The sequence below is a fragment of the Salmo salar genome, chromosome ssa11 (genome assembly GCF_905237065.1).
Source record: "Salmo salar chromosome ssa11, Ssal_v3.1, whole genome shotgun sequence".
Classification (NCBI taxonomy): domain Eukaryota; kingdom Metazoa; phylum Chordata; class Actinopteri; order Salmoniformes; family Salmonidae; genus Salmo; species Salmo salar.
In genome coordinates, this window is record NC_059452.1 from 105,877,764 (window position 1) to 105,895,862 (window position 18,099).

Sequence of the window (18,099 nt, forward strand, 5' to 3'; positions counted from 1 at the left end):
GACCAAACTGAAGGTGAGATCTTAGAGAGAGAGAGACCAAACTGAAGGTGAGATCTTAGAGAGAGAGACCAAACTGAAGGTGAGATCTTAGAGAGAGAGACCAAACTGAAGGTAAGATCTTAGAGAGAGAGACCAAACTGAAGGTGAGATCTTAGAGAGAGAGAGACACCAAACTGAAGGTGAGATCTTAGAGAGAGAGAGTCACCAAACTGAAGGTGAGATCTTAGAGAGAGAGACCAAACTGAAGGTAAGATCTTAGAGAGAGACCAAACTGAAGGTGAGATCTTAGAGAGAGAGACCAAACTGAAGGTGAGATCTTAGAGAGAGAGACCAAACTGAAGGTGAGATCTTAGAGAGAGAGAGACCAAACTGAAGGTGAGATCTTAGAGAGAGAGACCAAACTGAAGGTGAGATCTTAGAGAGAGAGACCAAACTGAAGGTGAGATCTTAGAGAGAGAGACCAAACTGAAGGTGAGATCTTAGAGAGAGAGAGAGACCAAACTGAAGGTGAGATCTTAGAGAGAGAGACCAAACTGAAGGTGAGATCTTAGAGAGAGAGACCAAACTGAAGGTGAGATCTTGGAGAGAGAGACCAAACTGAAGGTGAGATCTTAGAGAGAGAGACCAAACTGAAGGTGAGATCTTAGAGAGAGAGACCAAACTGAAGGTGAGATCTTAGAGAGAGAGAGACCAAACTGAAGGTGAGATCTTAGAGAGAGAGACCAAACTGAAGGTGAGATCTTAGAGAGAGAGAGACCAAACTGAAGGTGAGATCTTAGAGAGAGAGACCAAACTGAAGGTGAGATCTTAGAGAGAGAGACCAAACTGAAGGTGAGATCTTAGAGAGAGAGACCAAACTGAAGGTGAGATCTTAGAGAGAGAGAGACCAAACTGAAGGTGAGATCTTAGAGAGAGAGACCAAACTGAAGGTGAGATCTTAGAGAGAGAGAGACCAAACTGAAGGTGAGATCTTAGAGAGAGAGACCAAACTGAAGGTGAGATCTTAGAGAGAGAGACCAAACTGAAGGTGAGATCTTAGAGAGAGAGACCAAACTGAAGGTGAGATCTTAGAGAGAGAGACCAAACTGAAGGTGAGATCTTGGAGAGAGAGACCAAACTGAAGGTGAGATCTTAGAGAGAGAGACCAAACTGAAGGTGAGATCTTAGAGAGAGAGACCAAACTGAAGGTGAGATCTTAGAGAGAGAGAGACCAAACTGAAGGTGAGATCTTAGAGAGAGAGACCAAACTGAAGGTGAGATCTTAGAGAGAGAGAGACCAAACTGAAGGTGAGATCTTAGAGAGAGAGACCAAACTGAAGGTGAGATCTTAGAGAGAGAGACCAAACTGAAGGTGAGATCTTAGAGAGAGAGACCAAACTGAAGGTGAGATCTTAGAGAGAGAGAGACCAAACTGAAGGTGAGATCTTAGAGAGAGAGAGACCAAACTGAAGGTGAGATCTTAGAGAGAGAGAGACCAAACTGAAGGTGAGGTCTTAGAGAGAGAGACCAAACTGAAGGTGAGATCTTAGAGAGAGAGACCAAACTGAAGGTGAGATCTTAGAGAGAGAGACCAAACTGAAGGTGAGATCTTAGAGAGAGAGACCAAACTGAAGGTGAGATCTTAGAGAGAGAGACCAAACTGAAGGTGAGATCTTAGAGAGAGAGACCAAACTGAAGGTGAGATCTTAGAGAGAGAGACCAAACTGAAGGTGAGATCTTAGAGAGAGAGACCAAACTGAAGGTGAGATCTTAGAGAGGGAGAGAGAAGGAAAGAGATATACACCTTTGAAGAGGCCAAATCAACCTTCATACCGCATCGCGCCTCCCAAATTTTGTAACGATGCGGAGGTCTCCACATTGGCATGATTGGTTGACTGGGGGCGGTACATCCTGTAAAAAAACTAACTCACTTCCTTGACATCTTCCTACACAACAGCTCTGTTCCGCGAAGCGCAAGATGTATGAATGCCTTGACTTCTGCAGCGGCCGCATCGCAGCAAATGCTTTTACGGCGAATGCAGATGCTGGGAATGACCATAACGCCTCATTTAGTAGCTGTAATGCTGAGGCAGCATTGGTATGCACTATTTAAGCTTTTGATGGTTGCTAGGCAGCGCCCGTTACTACTCATCCTGGCAGTTGTAAAACCTTTTGTGAGGCCATTTCACCCATCACCTCCACCACATGCACTGTTTTCTAAACCACAACTACATGGATCCAGAACGAATTACTGTGGGAATAAATATCACTGAATTACAAAAAAATATTGTAATAAAGTAGGCTAGTGCAATTGAAGGCATCAAATTGTTGCTTACTTAAACTCCCAAGGTAATCGAATCGTTATAATAGGATTTGAATCAATAGCCTACCCGCGTGTGGTGAACTATTTCATTATCGTTTCACGTTGCTTTGAGGTCGTGTCTACACTTGACACTTGCATGCGACTATCATAATATGAAGATCACATTGAAAAGACGGGTGTAGACGCACCCAGAAGTGGCTTTGTGGTCTGATTGTGTTCAGATCAGGCTGGCCTCTTCAGAGGGTGCCGTCCAGTTGTTGTTTTGTCATATTGTTCCTATTCCACTGTTTGTAGAATGTGTACTGGCATTTTAATATGGCGAATATGGGAAAGGGGAATCCAGACACACTGTGGACACGGTAGACACATTTTAAATATAGGTATAGATGCATAATGTGTTCTGAATACCATGATCAGAATTCCATGATCAGAATCAAAAGCTGCATGGAATGTCAAGTCTAAACACGGCCTGAGGAGAGCGTGGGATCTTGACTAATAAATCAATCAATAAATGCCAGATTTTTATTTTCACTGAATCGCCGTTTGGATATTGATTATGCTACCATTAGGCTGGGGGGGGGGAAATGTGAGGCGAGAGTGCTGTGATCATCTTGTCTGGTTGGGTCATTGATCAGCACTGATCAGAACATTTTGGCAGCACGATATTTAGCCTAACAAGTAGATTTCTTTTTGCTCTTCAGTCGCTCTGCCACTCTGTAGCTTTGGCCTACTGTCGACCAAAAGCCTGTGACTTAATCCATCAATGTGATTTTGTTAAACTGAATCTGCGTCTGTATATTTGGTTAAATAAGAGGTGGTGTAGCTCGTTTGTTAATCTATAACTGATTAGAAACATTTAGCGTGTTATAATGTAGCCTGACTCAACTGTAGGCCTATTGTTTTGCTCGATAGCGTATCGGCAACTACAAAAAAAAGGATTCCTGCGGAGGTCGTGAAATATGAAGACGAGACTTGCGTGTTTTTGTAAATATAGATTGCTATTGTTTTCTATCAGTATCGTGATATAGATACTGCCAACGTAAGACCCTACGCCTGCTCCCCGACAAAGCGTAGTGAGGGTAGGAAAGAGATGAAATATGGATTTAAAAAAATAAATAAAAAAATCATGGGTTCTGTTTCAACATATCACTTTCTTAATATGACAGTGATTCCACATGTTGCCTTGCTGCAAGTTGTGTGGGGGAAAAACAATATTTGTATTTTATTTTGTTACATTATATTCCTAGCCTACTATAAAATATGTGTGTTGACTGTGATCAGGGTAGTCTAAGTGTGTCTTGTCTGTTTTAATGAACATAATAACTGTTGTTTTAATGTGCATGGCACAGCCATTCAGCATATAGACTACACAGACCAGTAACATAATGAAACAAAGAATATGCCATTCTGTTCTTTTTGAAAATATATTTTATCAGTCTATAATGTTTATTTGGACCTGCCTAAAACAATTTATGGGTTTCTTTGTGATGGGGTACATTCAATGGGTTTATTAAAATAGACCCATATCGGCCCACGTCTACCTCCACTCCTACACTAGCCAGCATATCGACCCACGTCTACCTCCACTCCTACACTAGTCAGCACATCGACCCACGTCTACCTCCACTCCTACACTAGTCAGCACATCGACCCACGTCTTCCTCCACTCCTACACTAGCCAGCATATCGACCCACGTCTACCTCCACTCCTACACTAGTCAGCACATCGGTCCACATCTACCTCCACTCCTACACTAGCCAGCACATCGGTCCACATCTACCTCCACTCCTACACTAGCCAGCACATCGACCCACGTCTACCTCCACTCCTACACTAGTCAGCACATCGGTCCACATCTACCTCCACTCCTACACTAGCCAGCACATCGACCCACGTCTACCTCCACTCCTACACTAGCCAGCATATCGACCCACGTCTACCTCCACTCCTACACTAGTCAGCACATCGACCCACGTCTACCTCCACTCCTACACTAGTCAGCACATCGACCCACGTCTTCCTCCACTCCTACACTAGCCAGCATATCGACCCACGTCTACCTCCACTCCTACACTAGTCAGCACATCGGTCCACATCTACCTCCACTCCTACACTAGCCAGCACATCGGTCCACATCTACCTCCACTCCTACACTAGCCAGCACATCGACCCACGTCTACCTCCACTCCTACACTAGTCAGCACATCGGTCCACATCTACCTCCACTCCTACACTAGCCAGCACATCGACCCACGTCTACCTCCACTCCTACACTAGCCAGCACATCGACCCACGTCTACCTCCACTCCTACACTAGTCAGCACATCGGTCCACGTCTACATCCACTCCTACACTAGCCAGCACATCGGTCCACGTCTACCTCCACTCCTACACTAGCCAGCACATCGGTCCACATCTACCTCCACTCCTACACTAGCCAGCACATCGACCCACATCTACCTCCACTCCTACACTAGCCAGCACATCGGTCCACGTCTTCCTCCACTCCTACACTAGCCAGCACATCGACCCACATCTACCTCCACTCCTACACTAGTCAGCACATCGGTCCACGTCTACCTCCACTCCTAAACGTCTCCGCCCCTAAACGTCTCTCTCCGCCCCTAAACGTCTCTCTCCGCCCCTAAACGTCTCCCTCCGCCCCTAAACGTCTCCCTCCGCCCCTAAACGTCTCCCTCCGCCCCTAAACGTATCTCCGCCCCTAAACGTCTCTCTCCGCCCCTAAACGTCTCTCTCCGCCCCTAAACGTCTCTCTCCGCCCCTAAACGTCTCTCTCCGCCCCTAAACGTCTCTCTCCGCCCCTAAACGTCTCTCTCCGCCCCTAAACGTCTCTCTCCGCCCCTAAACGTCTCTCTCCGCCCCTAAACGTCTCTCTCCGCCCCTAAACGTCTCTCTCCACCCCTAAACGTCTCTCTCCGCCCCTATAAACGTCTCTCTCCGCCCCTAAACGTCTCTCTCCGCCCCTAAACGTCTCTCTGAGCGTCTCTCTCCGCCCCTAAACGTCTCCTTCCGCCCCTAAACGTCTCCCTCCGCCCCTAAACGTCTCCCTCCGCCCCTAAACGTCTCCCTCCGCCCCTAAACGTATCTCCGCCCCTAAACGTCTCTCTCCGCCCCTAAACGTCTCTCTCCGCCCCTAAACGTCTCTCTCCTCCCCTAAACGTCTCCCTCCTCCCCTAAACGTCTCTCTCCGCCCCTAAACGTCTCTCTCCGCCCCTAAACGTCTCTCTCCGCCCCTAAACGTCTCTCTCCGCCCCTAAACCGTTCATGTGTGCAGGAGATATAAAAAGATTTTCTGAGCTAGAATGTGGTAAAAAATGGGACTGTTTGAATTGGGCTCTAAAAAAAAACATTGTCAGATTAAAATAAAATACAGGCAGCATACCATAAAGACTAATAGAGTACCAAAAACTGATATCAGAGTACCAGTCGCTTCAGTTCCCTTGGGAGAAGAATGTTCTAGACTTAGTGCACGCAAACAGACACACACACACACACACACACACACACACACACACACACACACACCAGCCCTGTCCCGGAGGCTCTGACATTTTGCTCTCTGTTTCTCCCCTACAGGCAGTGCAGGAGTTTGGGGCTATGTGTCAGGAGCGGGACTCAGAGGTCGTTAAAGGAGTTCTACCTTACTGGCCCAGGATCTACTGCAAGATTTCAATGGTGAGTCTTAGTGAGCTGCTACACTTGGAGGGGGTCTCAAGTGTTTGCATTTTCTATGTGATCCTTGTGGGACTTGAACCCATGACTCTGATGTTGTTGATTCCAGGACCACGACCGACGTGTGAGAGAGGCCACCCAGCAGGCGTTTGAACAACTGGTCCTGAAGGTGGGAGACAGCAAGACGGACGGACAGACAGACAGCAAGACGGACAGACACACAGACAGCAAGACGGACGGACAGACAGACAGCCAGACGGACGGACAGACAGACAGCAAGACGGACAGACAGACAGACAGCAAGACGGACGGACAGACAGACAGCAAGACGGACAGACAGACAGACAGCAAGACGGACAGACAGACAGACAGCAAGACGGACAGACAGACAGACAGACAGCAAGACGGACGGACAGACAGACAGCAAGACGGACAGACAGACAGCAAGACGGACAGACAGACAGCAAGACGGACAGACAGACAGCAAGACGGACGGACAGACAGACAGCCAGACGGACGGACAGACAGACAGCAAGACGGACAGACAGACAGACAGCAAGACGGACGGACAGACAGACAGCAAGACGGACAGACAGACAGACAGACAGCAAGACGGACAGACAGACAGACAGACAGCAAGACGGACAGACAGACAGACAGACAGCAAGACGGACAGACAGACAGCAAGACGGACAGACAGACAGCAAGACGGACAGACACGACAGCAAGACGGATAGCAAGACGGACGGACGGACAGACAGCAAGACGGACGGACAGACAGCAAGACGGACGGACGGACGGACAGCAAGACGGACGGACGGACAGCAAGACGGACGGACGGACAGCAAGACGGACGGGACGGACAGCAAGACGGACGGACGGACGGACAGCAAGACGGACGGACGGACGGACAGCAAGACGGACGGACGGACGAGACAGCAAGACGGACGGACGGACAGACAGCAAGACGGACGGACTGACGGACAGCAAGACGGACGGACAGACAGCAAGACGGACGGACGGACGGACAGCAAGACGGACGGACGGACAGCAAGACGGACACACCTGTATAACCCACTGATCTCTGTATGACCCACTGATCTCTGTATGACCCACTGATCTCTGTATAACCCACTGATCTCTGTATAACCCACTGATCTCTGTATGACCCACTGATCTCTGTATAACCCACTGATCTCTGTATAACCCACTGATCTCTGTATGACCCACTGATCTCTGTATGACCCACTGATCTCTGTATAACCCACTGATCTCTGTATAACCCACTGATCTCTGTATAAGCCATTGATCTCTGTATAACCCATTGATCTCTGTATGACCCACTGATCTCTGTATGACCCACTGATCTCTGTATGACCCACTGATCTCTGTATGACCCACTGATCTCTGTATGACCCACTGATCTCTGTATGACCCACTGATCTCTGTATGAGCCTAGGTGCGGCGTAGTCTCGCCCCCTACCTGAAGAGTGTGATGGGCCACTGGCTGCTGTCTCAGTGTGACAGCTATCCCCCTGCTGCCTCTGCTGCCTGCCAGGCCTTCAGCGCTGCCTTCCCCCCCAGCAAACAGGCTGAGGCTCTTAGCTTCTGCAAGGACGAGGTTCTCACTGTGAGTAGTCTATATTATAGTGAAGAGAGGTCTTCACTGTCAGTAGTCTATATTATAGTGAAGAGAGAGGTCCTCACTGTCAGTAGTCTATATTATAGTGAAGAGAGGTCTTCACTGTGAGTAGTCTATATTATAGTGAAGAGAGGTCTTCACTGTCAGTAGTCTATATTATAGTGAAGAGAGGTCTTCACTGTCAGTAGTCTATATTATAGTATAGAGAGAGGTCTTCACTGTCAGTAGTCTATATTATAGTGAAGAGAGGTCTTCACTGTCAGTAGTCTATATTATAGTGAAGAGAGAGGTCTTCACTGTCAGTAGTCTATATTATAGTGAAGAGAGGTCTTCACTGTCAGTAGTCTATATTATAGTGAAGAGAGAGGTCTTCACTGTGAGTAGTCTATATTATAGTGAAGAGAGGTCTTCACTGTCAGTAGTCTATATTATAGTGAAGAGAGGTCTTCACTGTCAGTAGTCTATATTATAGTATAGAGAGAGGTCCTCACTGTCAGTAGTCTATATTATATTATAGAGAGAGGTCTTCACTGTGAGTAGTCTATATTATATTATAGAGAGAGGTCCTCACTGTCAGTAGTCTATATTATAGTATAGAGAGAGGTCTTCACTGTCAGTAGTCTATATTATAGTATAGAGAGAGGTCTTCACTGTCAGTAGTCTATATTATAGTAAAGAGAGAGGTCTTCACTGTCAGTAGTCTATATTATATTATAGAGAGAGGTCCTCACTGTCAGTAGTCTATATTATAGTATAGAGGTCTTCACTGTCAGTAGTCTATATTATATTATAGAGAGAGGTCTTCACTGTCAGTAGTCTATATTATAGTATAGAGAGAGGTCTTCACTGTCAGTAGTCTATATTATAGTATAGAGAGAGGTCTTCACTGTCAGTAGTCTATATTATAGTATAGAGAGAGGTCTTCACTGTCAGTAGTCTATATTATAGTATAGAGGTCTTCACTGTCAGTAGTCTATATTATAGTATAGAGAGAGGTCCTCACTGTCAGTAGTCTATATTATAGTATAGAGAGAGGTCTTCACTGTCAGTAGTCTATATTATAGTATAGAGAGAGGTCCTCACTGTCAGTAGTCTATATTATAGTGAAGAGAGGTCTTCACTGTCAGTAGTCTATATTATAGTGAAGAGAGGTCTTCACTGTCAGTAGTCTATATTATAGTGAAGAGAGGTCTTCACTGTCAGTAGTCTATATTATAGTGAAGAGAGAGGTCTTCACTGTCAGTAGTCTATATTATAGTGAAGAGAGGTCTTCACTGTCAGTAGTCTATATTATAGTGAAGAGAGAGGTCTTCACTGTGAGTAGTCTATATTATAGTGAAGAGAGGTCTTCACTGTCAGTAGTCTATATTATAGTATAGAGAGAGGTCCTCACTGTCAGTAGTCTATATTATATTATAGAGAGAGGTCTTCACTGTGAGTAGTCTATATTATATTATAGAGAGAGGTCCTCACTGTCAGTAGTCTATATTATAGTATAGAGAGAGGTCTTCACTGTCAGTAGTCTATATTATAGTATAGAGAGAGGTCTTCACTGTCAGTAGTCTATATTATAGTAAAGAGAGAGGTCCTCACTGTCAGTAGTCTATATTATAGTATAGAGAGAGGTCTTCACTGTCAGTAGTCTATATTATAGTATAGAGAGAGGTCTTCACTGTCAGTAGTCTATATTATAGTATAGAGGTCTTCACTGTCAGTAGTCTATATTATATTATAGAGAGAGGTCTTCACTGTCAGTAGTCTATATTATAGTATAGAGAGAGGTCCTCACTGTCAGTAGTCTATATTATAGTATAGAGGTCTTCACTGTCAGTAGTCTATATTATATTATAGAGAGAGGTCTTCACTGTCAGTAGTCTATATTATATTATAGAGAGAGGTCCTCACTGTCAGTAGTCTATATTATAGTATAGAGGTCTTCACTGTCAGTAGTCTATATTATATTATAGAGAGAGGTCTTCACTGTCAGTAGTCTATATTATAGTATAGAGAGAGGTCTTCACTGTCAGTAGTCTATATTATAGTATAGAGAGAGGTCTTCACTGTCAGTAGTCTATATTATAGTATAGAGGTCTTCACTGTCAGTAGTCTATATTATAGTATAGAGAGAGGTCCTCACTGTCAGTAGTCTATATTATAGTATAGAGAGAGGTCCTCACTGTCAGTAGTCTATATTATAGTATAGAGAGAGGTCCTCACTGTCAGTAGTCTATATTATAGTATAGAGAGAGGTCTTCACTGTCAGTAGTCTATATTATAGTATAGAGAGAGGTCTTCACTGTCAGTAGTCTATATTATAGTATAGAGAGAGGTCCTCACTGTCAGTAGTCTATATTATAGTATAGAGAGAGGTCTTCACTGTCAGTAGTCTATATTATAGTATAGAGAGAGGTCTTCACTGTCAGTAGTCTATATTATAGTATAGAGGTCTTCACTGTCAGTAGTCTATATTATAGTATAGAGAGAGGTCCTCACTGTCAGTAGTCTATATTATAGTATAGAGCGAGGTCCTCACTGTCAGTAGTCTATATTATAGTATAGAGAGAGGTCCTCACTGTCAGTAGTCTATATTATAGTATAGAGAGAGGTCTTCACTGTCAGTAGTCTATATTATAGTATAGAGAGAGGTCTTCACTGTCAGTAGTCTATATTATAGTATAGAGAGGTCCTCACTGTCAGTAGTCTATATTATAGTGAAGAGAGGTCTTCACTGTCAGTAGTCTATATTATAGTATAGAGAGAGGTCCTCACTGTCAGTAGTCTATATTATAGTATAGAGGTCCTCACTGTCAGTAGTCTATATTATAGTAAAGAGAGAGGGGGCGTTGGGTTAGGTGGGGTGGTGTTGAGGGAGATGATTGTCAAAATGATGAGGTCTTTAACCTGAGTGACGATGATGATGATGATGATGATGATGATGAACTTCAGGTGCTTCAAGACAACTTGCTGAAGGAGACCCCAGACACCCTAAGTGACCCACAGTGAGTAGTTCATCTATTTTTTTTTAAATAACATCTGACTGTTGTTTTGCACCCATAGTAAGCTGGGTACTTGACAATAAGGAAGAATGAAGTCATACCCATAATGCCAGAGTAGCTGTGATCTCAAGTGCAGCCTAAATAACCCTGGCTAGGGGCTGATAGGCCAGCAGCAGAGGTAGAGACTGACCTGATTCATTAACCTGTTGGTGATGTGTTATATGATAGGCCAGCAGCAGAGGTAGAGACTGATTCATTAACCGGTTGGTGATGTGTTATATGATAGGCCAGCAGCAGAGGTAGAGACTGATTCATTAACCTGTTGGTTGATGTGTTATATGATAGGCCAGCAGCAGAGGTAGAGACTGATTCATTAACCTGTTGGTGATGTATTATATGATAGGCCAGCAGCAGAGGTAGAGACTGATTCATTAACCTGTTGATTGATGTGTTATATGATAGGCCAGCAGCAGAGGTAGAGACTGACTGATTCATTAACCTGTTGGTGATGTATTATATGATAGGCCAGCAGCAGAGGTAGAGACTGATTCATTAACCTGTTGATTGATGTGTTATATGATAGGCCAGCAGCAGAGGTAGAGACTGATTCATTAACCGGTTGGTGATGTGTTATATGATAGGCCAGCAGCAGAGGTAGAGACTGATTCATTAACCTGTTGGTGATGTATTATATGATAGGCCAGCAGCAGAGGTAGAGACTGATTCATTAACCTGTTGATTGATGTGTTATATGATAGGCCAGCAGCAGAGGTAGAGACTGATTCATTAACCTGTTGGTGATGTATTATATGATAGGCCAGCAGCAGAGGTAGAGACTGATTCATTAACCTGTTGGTGATGTGTTATATGATAGGCCAGCAGCAGAGGTAGAGACTGATTCATTAACCTGTTGGTGATGTGTTATATGATAGGCCAGCAGCAGAGGTAGAGACTGATTCATTAACCGGTTGGTGATGTGTTATATGATAGGCCAGCAGCAGAGGTAGAGACTGATTCATTAACCTGTTGGTGATGTGTTATATGATAGGCCAGCAGCAGAGGTAGAGACTGATTCATTAACCTGTTGATTGATGTGTTATGAGGAGTGTTCCAGAAGAGGAGAGGGAAGCAAAGTTTCTCCGTCTACTTACCAGCTCTCTACTGGGGGTGAAGAGACTACTGTCCTCCTTACCCCAGACAGACACACACAACCTACAGGACAGACTGACACACCTCCTCAACCAGGCCAAGTTCTGGAAGTACAGCAGACACAAGACCCCACAGGTACGGAGATAGGGTACACACACACACACCTACACACACACACACACACACACACCCTCCACTAACCTCCTCGGTGTGTCCTCTGGTCTCTCTAGGTGCGTGGTGCTTTCTTCGAGGTGGTCTCTTCCCTGTGTGAACACACTCCAGGTCTGGTGCAGACGGAGGCTGCCAGAGTTTGTCCTGCTGTTCTGCTGTCTATAGACGACACGGACCCGGTGGTGCTGCCTCCTCTCTGGGAAGCTGTACTCCACACACTCTCCACCTTAACAGTAAGTCTTTTGGGTGTGATTTAACCACAGACCTTCAAACCGGGTAGGTAGTGATAGGGCTGACGTCATCTACTATATTTCTATGGAAATCTCCCGGGATTATTTGAAGCTTTGCCATTTATTTCTGAACGGGGTTGAATGGCACACAATTTTTTTGGGGGTTTGTTGCTAAGGATCATGGTGAACGTGGCCGTAACTAGGAAATGATTGTGGTCGTTGTAGTCTTTTTCCATGTTGCCTGATGGCGTAAACCTGGTTTTAATGTCTATGAACCGGATGATGGTCCACTGTTAAACCTTTGCAGCAGACGCTTCATTTGAAAGCTCAGCGTTACCAACAACCTAGCCAGGTCAACGTTGGAAAACAAAAAAAGGACGGCAAATACGATCATCAGAATTACAGCTCTTTAGAGTGACTATTTTTTTATTTTCCCATTATTTAACTAGGGCAAGTCAGTTAAGAACAAATTCTTATTTACAATGACAGCCTACCAGGGAACAGTGGGTTAACTGCCTTGTTCAGGGGCTGGACAACAGATTTTGACCTTGTCAGATCGGGGGATTCGGTCTTGCAACCTTCCGGTTACTAGTCCAACGCTCTAACCACTAGACTGCCTAGCACTGTTAATTCCAGAACATGGTGACTCTATGTTCTCCATTCTGGTCAGTCCCTCCATCTCTACTCTGTCAGCTCCATAGACATTGGTCAGTCCCTCCATCTCTACTCTGTCAGCTCCATAGACATTGGTCAGTCCCTCCATCTCTACTCTGTCAGCTCCATAGACATTGGTCAGTCCCTCCATCTCTACTCTGTCAGCTCCATAGACATTGGTCAGTCCCTCCATCTCTACTCTGTCAGCTCCATAGACATTGGTCAGTCCCTCCATCTCTACTCTGTCAGCCCTATAGACATTGGTCAGTCCCTCCATCTCTACTCTGTCAGCTCCATAGACATTGGTCAGTCCCTCCATCTCTACTCTGTCAGCCCTATAGACATTGGTCAGTCCCTCCATCTCTACTCTGTCAGCTCCATAGACATTGGTCAGTCCCTCCATCTCTACTCTGTCAGCCCTATAGACATTGGTCAGTCCCTCCATCTCTATTCTGTCAGCTCCATAGACATTGGTCAGTCCCTCCATCTCTACTCTGTCAGCCCTATAGACATTGGTCAGTCCCTCCATCTCTACTCTGTCAGCTCCATAGACATTGGTCAGTCCCTCCATCTCTACTCTGTCAGCTCCATAGACATTGGTCAGTCCCTCCATCTCTACTCTGTCAGCTCCATAGACATTGGTCAGTCCCTCCATCTCTACTCTGTCAGCCCCATAGACATTGGTCAGTCCCTCCATCTCTACTCTGTCAGCTCCATAGACATTGGTCAGTCCCTCCATCTCTACTCTGTCAGCCCCATAGACATTGGTCAGTCCCTCCATCTCTACTCTGTCAGCTCCATAGACATTGGTCAGTCCCTCCATCTCTACTCTGTCAGCTCCATAGACATTGGTCAGTCCCTCCATCTCTACTCTGTCAGCTCCATAGACATTGGTCAGTCCCTCCATCTCTACTCTGTCAGCCCTATAGACATTGGTCAGTCCCTCCATCTCTACTCTGTCAGCTCCATAGACATTGGTCAGTCCCTCCATCTCTACTCTGTCAGCTCCATAGACATTGGTCAGTCCCTCCATCTCTACTCTGTCAGCCCTATAGACATTGGTCAGTCCCTCCATCTCTACTCTGTCAGCTCCATAGACATTGGTCAGTCCCTCCATCTCTACTCTGTCAGCCCCATAGACATTGGTCAGTCCCTCCATCTCTATTCTGTCAGCTCCATAGACATTGGTCAGTCCCTCCATCTCTATTCTGTCAGCTCCATAGACATTGGTCAGTCCCTCCATCTCTATTCTGTCAGCTCCATAGACATTGGTCAGTCCCTCCATCTCTACTCTGTCAGCTCCATAGACATTGGTCAGTCCCTCCATCTCTACTCTGTCAGCTCCATAGACATTGGTCAGTCCCTCCATCTCTACTCTGTCAGCTCCATAGACATTGGTCAGCCTCTCCGTTTCCATTTGACAGGCTTGTTGACACTGCAGTTTTCATTCATGTGTTAAGAGCGTTAATGAGGGCGCAAGCTTCCTCATAGCCTGCTGGCCCGTGATTTGTCCGTGTCAGCACATAGTCCTGTGTGACAACAAATGTAGTAGTCAGAATGAATCCGTATTTAATTATATATCTAGTAGTGAGAATAAATCAGTATTTAATTAAATATCTAGTAGTCAGAATAAATCAGTATTTAATTAAATATCTAGTAGTCATAATGGATCAATATTTAATTAAATCTCGATTTTGTAGCAAACTTCCAAAGAATTCAACGTGGGTATCGAAGTTGATCATAATAAACACGTTTTAAAATCCCCAAATAAGGATGTTAAAAAATGTATATGTATTTGGTGATTGTAATTTCCATAGGGTTTCACCGATGTGCATCAGTCAGAAAACTGATTCAAACATTATGAATCGCCAGTTCACCAATGTTTTTTACGTATTCGTTTTATTTCTTCCTCATTATGAAAATACTGAATTGATGCAGCCTCTCCTCTAGCCCCGTCCTCCAGACTCTCTTTCAGCCCCGTCCTCTAGCCTCTCTTTCAGCCCCGTCCTCCAGACTCTCTTTCAGCCCCGTCCTCCAGCCCCGTCCTCCAGCCTCGTCCTCCAGCCCCGTCCTCCAGCCTCTCCTCCAGACTCTCTTTCAGCCCCGTCCTCCAGACTCTCTTTCAGCCCCGTCCTCTAGCCTCTCTTTCAGCCCCGTCCTCTAGCCTCTCTTTCAGCCCCGTCCTCCAGCCCCGTCCTCCAGCCCCGTCCTCCAGCCCCGTCCTCCAGCCTCTCCTCCAGACTCTCTTTCAGCCTCTCTTTCAGACTCTCTTTCAGACTCTCTTTCAGCCTCTCAAACTTGTGTGCATGTAACTGCCTATGCCATTGATCTAGAAGTCAGATAACTGTGCACAGCTGCTGGCGCCAACGAGAGGTAGCCCTAACCCCATCCCTGTTCTAGTATTCGTAGTCTACATCTGCACGATACCTTCAGCATTCAGTCAGATGTTTGTAAAATGGCTTTTGCATTTTATTAAATCATAGGCTTTATTAATTAAAGGGGAAAACGTGTAATGTGCTGGGTCATTGTTACCAAGTACGCCCTCTGTCTCTGTCCCAGGACTGTTGGAGTCATGTCAACGCCAGGAAGGCTGTTCTGCCTAAACTGTGGTCCCTGTTAAAGGATGGAGGTAAAGGTTCGGCTACAGCCCTCCACCCTAACCTGCTGCCCCTCATCAGTAAACTACCCACTGAGGTCACTACACCTAACCTAGACTTCTACACAACCTTCTACAGCTGTCTCATACAAGGGTAAGGAGAGGGAGGTTGGTGAAGGAGAGAGAGGGCGGTGGGGGGGAGGAGAGAGAGGGGGGGGGGGGGGAGGAGAGAGAGGGCGGTGGGGGGGGAGAGAGAGGGCGGTGGGGGGGAGGAGAGAGAGGGGGTGGGGGGAGGAGAGAGAGGGCGGTGGGGGGGAGAGAGAGGGCGGTGGGGGGGAGGAGAGAGAGGGCGGGGGGGAGGAGAGAGAGGGCGGTGGGGGGAGGAGAGAGAGGGCGGGGGGGAGGAGAGAGAGGGCGGTGGGGGGAGGAGAGAGAGGGCGGGGGGGGAGGAGAGAGAGGGCGGTGGGGGGGAGGAGAGAGAGGGGGGTTGGGGGGAGGAGAGAGAGGGGGTTGGGGGGAGGAGAGAGAGGGGGGGGAAGGAGAGGGAGGTTGGGGAAGGAAGATGAGGGAGGTTGGGGGAAGGAGAGAGAGGGAGTGTGGGGGAAGGAGAGAGAGGGAGGTTGGGGGAGGAGAGGGAGGGCGGTGGGGGGGGAGGAGAGGGAGGGCGGTGGGGGGGGAGGAGAGGGAGGGCGGTGGGGGGGAGGAAGGAGAGGGAGGTTGGGGGAAGGAGAGAGAGGGAGTGTGGGGGAAGGAGAGAGAGGGAGGTTGGGGGGAGGAAAGAGAGGGAGGTTGGGGGGAGGAAGAGGGAGGGCGGTTGGGGGGGAGGAGAGGGAGGGCGGTGGGGGGGAGGAAGGAGAGGGAGGTTGGGGGAGGAGTGTGTGTGTGTGTTATCCCATCGGAGAGTCCAGCTGCAGTATTTAACCCAGAGTGTGTGTGTGTTGCAGCTTGTCCAGTGAGCGTGCTGTGTCCAGTCCATCAGAGAGTGCTGCTATAGTGGTGTCAGCAGTCGAGTGTTTGAGATACACTGTGTTACAGAATACTGAGGAAGAGGAGGAACACACACAAATACGCTCCGTGCTCCTAGAACAACAGGTAACAACACGCTCCGTGCTCCTAGAACAACAGGTAACAACAGTGCTCCTAGAACAACAGGTAACAACAGGTAACAACATGCTCCTAGAACAACAGGGAACAACAGGTAACAACATGCTCCTAGAACAACAGGTAACAACAGGTAACAACATGCTCCTAGAACAACAGGTAACAACAGGTAACAACATGCTCCTAGAACAACAGGTAACAACATGCTCCTAGAACAACAGGTAACAACATGCTCCTATAACAACAGGTAACAACAGGTAACAACAGGTAACAACAGGTAACAACAGGTAACAACATGCTCCTATAACAACAGGTAACAACATGCTCCTAGAACAACGGGTAACAACAGGTAACAACATGCTCCTATAACAACAGGTAACAACAGGTAACAACAGGTAACAACATGCTCCTAGAACAACAGGTAACAACATGCTCCTAGAACAACAGGTAACAACAGGTAACAACAGGTAACAACATGCTCCTAGAACAACAGGTAACAACAGGTAACAACATGCTCCTAGAACAACAGGTAACAACAGGTAACAACATGCTCCTAGAACAACAGGTAACAACAGGTAACAACAGGTAACAACAGGTAACAACATGCTCCTATAACAACAGGTAACAACATGCTCCTAGAACAACAGGTAACAACAGGTAACAACATGCTCCTAGAACAACAGGGAACAACAGGTAACAACATGCTCCTAGAACAACAGGTAACAACAGGTAACAACATGCTCCTAGAACAACAGGTAACAACAGGTAACAACATGCTCCTAGAACAACAGGTAACAACATGCTCCTAGAACAACAGGTAACAACATGCTCCTATAACAACAGGTAACAACATGCTCCTAGAACAACGGGTAACAACAGGTAACAACAGGTAACAACATGCTCCTATAACAACAGGTAACAACAGGTAACAACAGGTAACAACATGCTCCTAGAACAACAGGTAACAACATGCTCCTAGAACAACAGGTAACAACATGCTCCTAGAACAACAGGTAACAACAGGTAACAACATGCTCCTAGAACAACAGGTAACAACAGGTAACAACATGCTCCTAGAACAACAGGTAACAACAGGTAACAACAGGTAACAACAGGTAACAACATGCTCCTATAACAACAGGTAACAACATGCTCCTAGAACAACAGGTAACAACAGGTAACAACATGCTCCTAGAACAACAGGTAACAACAGGTAACAACAGGTAACAACATGCTCCTATAACAACAGGTAACAACATGCTCCTAGAACAACGGGTAACAACAGGTAACAACAGGTAACAACATGCTCCTATAACAACAGGTAACAACAGGTAACAACAGGTAACAACATGCTCCTAGAACAACAGGTAACAACATGCTCCTAGAACAACAGGTAACAACAGGTAACAACAGGTAACAACATGCTCCTAGAACAACAGGTAACAACAGGTAACAACATGCTCCTAGAACAACAGGTAACAACAGGTAACAACATGCTCCTAGAACAACAGGTAACAACAGGTAACAACAGGTAACAACATGCTCCTAGAACAACAGGTAACAA

The 18,099-nt window shown here is 46.2% G+C and overlaps 1 protein-coding gene across 3 annotated transcripts in view; it reads left to right on the plus strand.

The window, feature by feature from the left end:
- ltn1 (listerin E3 ubiquitin protein ligase 1) overlaps positions 1-18,099 on the plus strand; it is a 98,694-nt gene that overhangs the window by 1,041 nt on the left and 79,554 nt on the right. For all 3 annotated transcript variants that reach the window (XM_045690252.1, XM_045690254.1, XM_045690253.1), the window contains exons 3-10: positions 5,901-5,999; positions 6,106-6,165; positions 7,456-7,626; positions 10,585-10,637; positions 11,738-11,918; positions 12,014-12,187; positions 15,398-15,588; positions 16,379-16,526. In XM_045690252.1, the coding sequence (XP_045546208.1) occupies positions 5,901-5,999; positions 6,106-6,165; positions 7,456-7,626; positions 10,585-10,637; positions 11,738-11,918; positions 12,014-12,187; positions 15,398-15,588; positions 16,379-16,526 (1,077 nt within the window). The remainder of the gene's footprint in view (positions 1-5,900; positions 6,000-6,105; positions 6,166-7,455; positions 7,627-10,584; positions 10,638-11,737; positions 11,919-12,013; positions 12,188-15,397; positions 15,589-16,378; positions 16,527-18,099) is intronic.